General features: G+C 40.3%; 1 protein-coding gene across 1 annotated transcript; it reads right to left on the bottom strand.

The window, feature by feature from the left end:
- Positions 1–225: 225 nt before the first annotated feature.
- On the bottom strand, positions 226–3244 carry LOC117452336 (large ribosomal subunit protein uL29). The gene is made up of 4 exons (XM_034090896.1): positions 3126–3244; positions 2475–2611; positions 735–816; positions 226–417 (listed from the first exon to the last, which is right to left on the bottom strand). Exons 1-4 carry the CDS (start codon positions 3126–3128, stop codon positions 268–270), a joined length of 372 nt encoding a protein of 123 aa, XP_033946787.1. The 5' UTR covers positions 3129–3244; the 3' UTR covers positions 226–267.
- Positions 3245–7357: the final 4113 nt, after the last annotated feature.

Raw genomic sequence — 7357 nt, 5'->3', positions numbered from 1 at the left:
CCCAAAGTGTCAGCACCAGCTGACTCATTAACATGAAACTAAAGGCTAAACACTATGCAGATAAAACCGTGACTAATCTGAAAACTCTTGCACAACTGAGCCCAAATCAATGTAAGAACTAAATCACCAATGAATATTACTTGCAAAGACTTGAAGGTGTAATGACACCTAAAAGGCCAGTCAACATTTCTATGGTTAACTGAAGAGAGAAAACTAAACAGACGATTGTCTTCAACACAGATTTTATTTTGTCAATAGAAAAAGCCTCTAAGCTTTGACTGCAAATTTGCGGACTGAGTAGAGGAGGTCTTTCCTCTGCTGTTTCTTGGTCCGCAGACCCTCCTCATGCTTGTTGAGCCGGCGGCGCAGAGCTCTGGTCTTCTTGGGTCTCAGATCCAGGGGCTTGTACTTCTTACCCTGAAAGAAAGGACATTAACTTTCAGTAGAGCTGCAAACATATTTGGTCCAAATGCAAAGAAACAATAGTGAAGGACAGGAAAGTAAAATGTGAACAGCTTAAGATGTCGAAAATTTGACATTTTACACTTTAAAGTAATGTCTTCATAAGAATTATTTAGGAACACTCGGGTCATCTCAAGTCTCAGTCTTTTGGTAAGCAGTTGAGAATGCATCAGCAGAACATCAGCTCAACATGTATCATCTTTGACTTGAGATCCGCACCATGAGTCTTCTCTCGGGGGGGTTACTGCTAACAGGAAGCTTCTCGCTCTTACCTTGTAGAACTTCCTCAAGTTCTCCTTCTGCGTCTGGTTTATTACAGTCAGGACTCTGGCGATGGACTTGCGGACAACACGGCTGCAGAAAAGACACAAAGTCACAGTGGATTAGCCCAGCAGATTTCAGATTACTGTTAGCAAAACATAAATCATGTTGGATCCCCATGAGAGGACACAGTTCTAAGATTCAGGTAATACAAACAAAACAATGGTTTGTTAAATGTGACTCATTTCAAAGCAGTAAGCTGGTACATGTCTAGGTAGATTCTTCTTACCCTGAAAGAATAAAAGTTATCTCCGTCATCTCAAGTCTCAGTCTTTTGGTAAGCAGTTGTGAATGCATCAGCAGAACATCAGCTCAACATATATCATCTTTGACTTGAGCTCCACGCAGGACTTTGAAATTCTACCATTTATAAAGTCTCTTCCTTCACTGCCTGTCTGGCTAAACCATTTCATACCGTGAGTAACGTTACTTACATCTTGGAGAGCTTGGAAGTGTACATTCCATTCACATCCGTCAGATGTTTTACCCGTTTGCTCTGGAAATGGATAGTATACCAGTATATGCTGTCAGTCAGAATGTTCCTATATCCCTGTTTATTATTGGAATTTAAAAAATGTGTTTTAAAGGTCCCATGTCATGGCCATTTCCACTGATCATAATTCCATTGTTGAAGTCTACTAGAATAGATTTATATTGTGCAATTTTACAAACTCACATTGGTTTCTCACAGCATCTCTGTAAACTACGTGTATTCACTGAATTTCACTCTTTGCCTTTAACGGCTCGTTGTAGCTCCAATAGCTCCAGCCCCCACCCTCCCTGTGAGCACAGTGTGCTCTGATTGGTCGGGACGTTGTGAATCGCGCTAAGCTCTGTGGAGGTGTGGTTTCCTTGTTTAGAGACAGCGAAACACAGCCAAACTCATCCTGAGCACACACAAAGTCACAGCCGAAGTAAAAACAATAAGTGTGGCTTGATATTGAGTAAGAAAAAGGTTGATAAACGCTGTGAGAATGGATCTGTAGAGATAATTTTGCCGCGATCCCAACTGTCTGTTATTAGCAGCAGCCAGGGAGGAGAGATCAGCAGAGCTGCATGCACTGAGTGTGTGAGGAAGTCCGTGGATTGGTCAATTTGGACCAATCAGCGGGGGCTTAACGTAACGGCTCCGCGGATTGGTCCATTTCGTTGCAAACCGTTTACATGCATAAAAACCTTCATAACACACAAGGGGACGGGAAATAACCAGAAAAGCATGACATGTGACCTTTAATTTACGAGTTACATTATAGCATTCACAACAGGCAGAGTGGGGGCGCCAACCGACTGGGGAAATATTGCCCAATAACACCGTCATGGTTCGGAATTGAAACTGGCTTAAGATATTCAGTGTCTGAACATCAATTCCCCAACTCAACAAAATAGCTCATAGTACTGCCAACCCTCATTTCTTCATAGAAGTCATGTGCCACACGCAGTCCTGGGACATGCAAAGGTTGAGATGAGTTTGGTTACATTTTCCATGTAATAGAAGAAATGCTCAAAGTTTCATGGTGTGTGAAATTATAACATTTCCTGACTTTTGTAAGTCCTGCCTACGATATAGTTTCAGAATCAAGAATGTTAGACCGGTGTCAAATTAAAGTTCTGACTATTATTACAAGGAAGAGTTGTGAGGAAAGTGTGCCCGACGGTAAAATCATTTTTGTACCGTGAGTAACGTTACTTACATCTTGGAGAGCTTGGACGCGGCTCCTCCGGTAACCTTCGCCACACGGAGCTGGGAGAGCTCGTTCTTCAGGTCGTCCAGCTGCTTGAGCAGCTCTTCCTTCTTCTTGCCCCGCAGATCTCTTGCCTTGATCTTGGCCTGGACAATTACAAACATAACATTTATGTGAGACAGTTGCACATCGGACTCGCACCACCTCAGACATCTCTTTCCGACACGAGTCAGTCTAGCTAATGCAGCTCGTTGTGGGTAACAGAGCAACGTAAGAATAGAGCTTTAAAACAGTAGTCTTTCGTCTGTCCCAACCTAGCAAGCCGCAACTTAAGCCTGCTTAAATACATCAGCTAGCAGTTAAGTTATCTACAAAGACGCTGTAGGCAAGCCGCTAATGTAGTCCAGCAATTTTAGCTGCTAGGCTATCAATAGCCAGACATGTATCCATTAGCCTCCTGTTAGCAGCACAGCGCCGTCCGTCAGAAGTAGCGCTTCATAATTTAACATTTTATGACATTCCTGTGGCAGCCTACTTATCAATACCTGCATGAATATATACACGAATAGATTATGTGTACGTATAACAAAAATGAATAGGGTTTAGTTCAGATAAACATGACAAAAAACAGAGTTTTTGTGCAAGTGTCGAGCTCCTCACCATGTTTCTTCTCGCAGCCCTGTTGGAAAGGCCGGACACACCGCGTGCAGAGAAAATGTAGCTTCCGGAGAATTCCTTCTTCGCCGCTTGAATGTCCCTTTTGTGGAAATACAAACAGCTCCACTGACGGCGAAGGGAGGAACAGCGCATACATCAAATCAGCTTTTGTGGAATATAAATTCTTCCTAATAGTAAATTATAGGAAAACAGGAACTTTGTTAAATTCCCTATTCTCTTTGCAATCTGCAATTAACATTGTATTACGACAAAAGATTGAAATATTTGCTGGCCATGAGACTTGACATTTATCTCAAGACACCTCTCATGTGACTAAATCATCTATAAATGTTTACACCTTGATTGGAATCTAACTGTGGTAAATCCAATTGATCGTAAGTCCAAAGTACGCAGAGTCCAAAATGTAGATTTCTGTTTCACAAATAATATTAAAATTGAAGAATTATCAAGATGTACAATAAATCATCTATAAATGTTTACACCTTGGTTGGAATCTAACTGTGGTAAATCCAATTGATCGTAAGTCCAAAGTACGCAGAGTCCAAAATGTAGATTTCTCTTTCACAAATAATATTAAAATTGAAGAATTATCAAGATGTACAATAAATCATCTATAAATGTTTACACCTTGGTTGGAATCTAACTGTGGTAAATCCAATTGATCGTAAGTCCAAAGTACGCAGAGTCCAAAATGTAGATTTCTCTTTCACAAATAATATTAAAATTGAAGAATTATCAAGATGTACAATAACTGCCGGCAAAAGCCATACAAATATGAAATATAAAGAACGCACAGAAAAGGGTCATTCTTAAACAATTAAGACTTTTTACATCAACCTCGGAAAACAAGGGAAGAGGGGGAGTAAATGGTTTGTCAAAACCATGAGAAATGTAACATTATAATATAATATTATAGTGTGTATAATGTATGTGTGTCTATTATTTTATATATTTTTAACCTGGGTGTATAGCAATAAATATAAATCATTTAATTAATAAACTAAAGATAGAGCAAAAAGAGCAGTTCTCTACAAAAAGCCAATTTGGACATTCTCCCCACGCCATTGGAAGCTTCTTGTTTAATACTATAATCAGAACTTTTCATTCCACTGACACTCGGGCACTGTGGAATGCACACTTTCTTCCATAGTCTAAAGCAGGGGTGGGGAACCTCGGGCCCCCGGGCCGTATACGCAGTGGCGACTGGTCATTAGGGGCAGCCCCACCTAGTGTCAGCAGAAAGTATTAAAAATAATGATTACAAAAAAATGCAAAAAATAAATAAAAATATAAAATATATTTTAAGATCATGTTTAATCATCTGATTCGTCTGTACATTGCTGTTTTAGTCTGTGCTCTTCTAATTAGTGTCTACAGTGTGCCTAGTGAGCTGTTTAGAGCCATGTGGGACAAAACCCGATCCTGCCCCTCCCTCTCCCTGTTTACGTCAATGGTGACTGTAAAAACTACACTGCGCATGCTCAGAGTATTGTCCTATTTAATGTGTGTGGCAAAAAAATAATGACCATAGTGCTGCCATCCCCACCATACGTCATCTCACATAATTCAGAGCTGATTGGCTGTAAGTACGTGTGCCGCGAAAAGTGTGGCGTGTGAAGAGGAGACGAGAGAGCTGCAGTGAGGCGTCCTAAAACCCGGAAGTAAACTGCGCATGGCTTCCCTCGACCTAAAAGCAATGAGATTTCTCCATAGGATTTTAGAAAATAGCTCAAAATAAGATCTGTGGGAAACAAACCGGTTAGATAAATGCAGGTTTTGTTCAGCCGGATAATATCCACATGTCTACCCTACTTTTATAATTTTCGAATCATAAATCTATTGATTAGATTAGATTTATGATAGACTTTTGAAACAAGAAGATAAGGAGGACTTTTACAAAAAAGTAATAGAGATTTTTGTCCAGAAGGATAGGCAAATGGACTTCATCTTCATGTCAAGGTAAGACTGCAATTTTATTGAAAATGGGATCTTACTAAGAGAGAACCAGGGGCGGACCTAGCACATTTGGTGCCCTAGGCGAGCTTCACCACTGCGCCCCCCCCCCCCCAAAAAAAATCAAAACATCTTAACAGTTATACAGTAAAGTAAGGCAAGGCAAGGCAAGGCAAGTTTATTTATATAGCACCTTTCAACACAAGGCAATTCAAAGTGCTTTACAAAAAACGAAAGACATTAAGAAAATGGCATTTAAAATCAATCATTAAAAAGAAAAGATAATAAAAGAAACATTAAAAGATAAAGGTTACAGTGCAGTTTAAGATGTGAATCAATTAAAAGCAGCGACAAAAAGAAAAGTCTTCAGCCTGGATTTAAAAGTAGTCAGAGTTGCAGCGGACCTGCAGGTTTCTGGGAGTTTGTTACAGATAATTGGAGCATAATAACTAAACGCTGCTTTACCATGTTTAGTTCTGTCTCTGGGGACAGAAAGCTGACCAGTCCCTGAAGACCTGAGAGATCTGGATGGTTCATAATTTAGCAGGAGGTCAGAAATGTAATTTGCATAGCTATGGTAACTTATTTTGTTGGAAGCCAGTGTAAAGACTTCAGAACAGGAGTGATGTGATCCACTTTCTTAGTGTTAGTGAGGACTCGAGCAGCGGCGTTCTGAATTAGCTGCAGCTTTCTAATAGATTTTTTAGTGAGACCTGCAAAGACACCATTACAGTAGTCCAGTCTACTGAAGATAAAAGCATGGACAAGTTTTTCCAAATCCTGCTGTGACAGTACTGCACCTTTATTTATTAAAAGCAAGAACAAGAGCTAAGAATAAATGTAAAGTGCACACTAAAGAATTAAAACAAACAACTTAGCTAACAAACAATAATAATAACAACAACAATAACAAACAATAAAAGAATGTGCAAATTTGCTTTCAAAGAAAATTAAGAAGAAATGTAAAATATGTTACACATATCAAATAATCAAAATATAATATGCTAAATAAACAAACAAATAAATACAAAACCTTTCACCTTGGCACGTTTCTCTTCTTCTTTTCTTCTGTTTTTATACTGCGCCCCGGATGGCTTTTGCCTCTTCATATTTCTCTAACGTTAGTCTTTCTTTCCTCAACGCTTAATTTTATAAACACTTGACCGATACCCATCAATGCACAGCGCTCAAGCATGTTCTGACTGTGAACACCTAAAGCCGAGGGTCTTAGACCGACCGACCGTTTTAGATTTTTGGCTCATTTCCCCTTATGTTAGAATATTGTTTTTGTATGTAAGAATAATGGTTGCAGATATAGAGGGGTAAAAAAAGTAAAAGTAAAAAAAAAAAAAAATGTTTTTGTTTTTTTTGGGTCCAATTTTTGGCGCCCCCCTCTGGGAGGCGCTCTAGGCAACCACCTATATCGCCTGTAGGAAGCTCCGCCCCTGGAGAGAACAATTCAATATTTAAATGATAAAATTACATTTTTTGGGTATCCTTTTGTTGAACTGTCTGTTTAAAATTAATTGATGCATCAGACAAAAAAAGCTTTTGAAAATAATATTATATTTTGATTTAACCTGAAGAGTCAGTGGCAGTGCCTCACCAGCCATGAACCTCACTGCAGAAGCTTATATATAGACATCTAAGTTTTTTGTGCCCCACCACTTTTGTACATATAGAAACGCCACTGTGTATACGGCCCGCGGGACCATTTGATATGGCCCTCGAGGTAATTTATAAGACACGCAAAAAAGAAAAAAATTAAAGAAATCTAGACCACAAAATAATTAAACAAGCGAGTGCCTGTTTTTCCTGGCAACGGTCAGGGTCCTTGAACACAACACGAGCCTAATGGCCCGTCCACACAGCAGCGTGCGTTGACGCTTCCCCATTCACTTTGAATGGGGTGACGTCACTTTTAGCCGAAATGCATCGTGGGAAGCGACGTGGAGCGTAGCTGGCGTGGCTCGCTACAAAAGTTGAGCAATGTTCAACTTTTGACGCCTCGGTGAGGCGTCAGCCAATCGAATCATATGCCAGTACAAGCTCTAGCCAATCAAACCGCTGCTTGTGTGTCAGGGGCGGGAGATTCATGTGATTGGTTGTTGGTCGAGTTTCAGACACGCCCGCCGGCAAGCGTCAGCGCACGCCGCTGTGTGGACGGGCCGTAACGTGTGGTATATGTCTCGTCTGACAGGGGTGCAGTTCTGACGGAGAGCACCAGAACGCCACTCCAGCACTTCAGAAACTGCAGTACC

The sequence above is a fragment of the Pseudochaenichthys georgianus genome, chromosome 9 (genome assembly GCF_902827115.2).
Source record: "Pseudochaenichthys georgianus chromosome 9, fPseGeo1.2, whole genome shotgun sequence".
NCBI lineage: Eukaryota > Metazoa > Chordata > Actinopteri > Perciformes > Channichthyidae > Pseudochaenichthys > Pseudochaenichthys georgianus.
Note: the sequence above shows the minus strand (reverse complement) of the source record. Positions and strands in the feature narration are given on the sequence as shown.

Bases quoted from the DNA above. Each gene is read 5' to 3' on its own strand.
- LOC117452336 (XM_034090896.1), bottom strand. The intron at 817-2,474 runs GTAAGTAACGTT...TCTTTTCTGCAG, and splicing joins GCGTCCAAGCTCTCCAAGAT to CCGTGTTGTCCGCAAGTCCA. The intron at 418-734 runs GTAAGAGCGAGA...CCTTTCTTTCAG, and splicing joins ACTTGAGGAAGTTCTACAAG to GGTAAGAAGTACAAGCCCCT.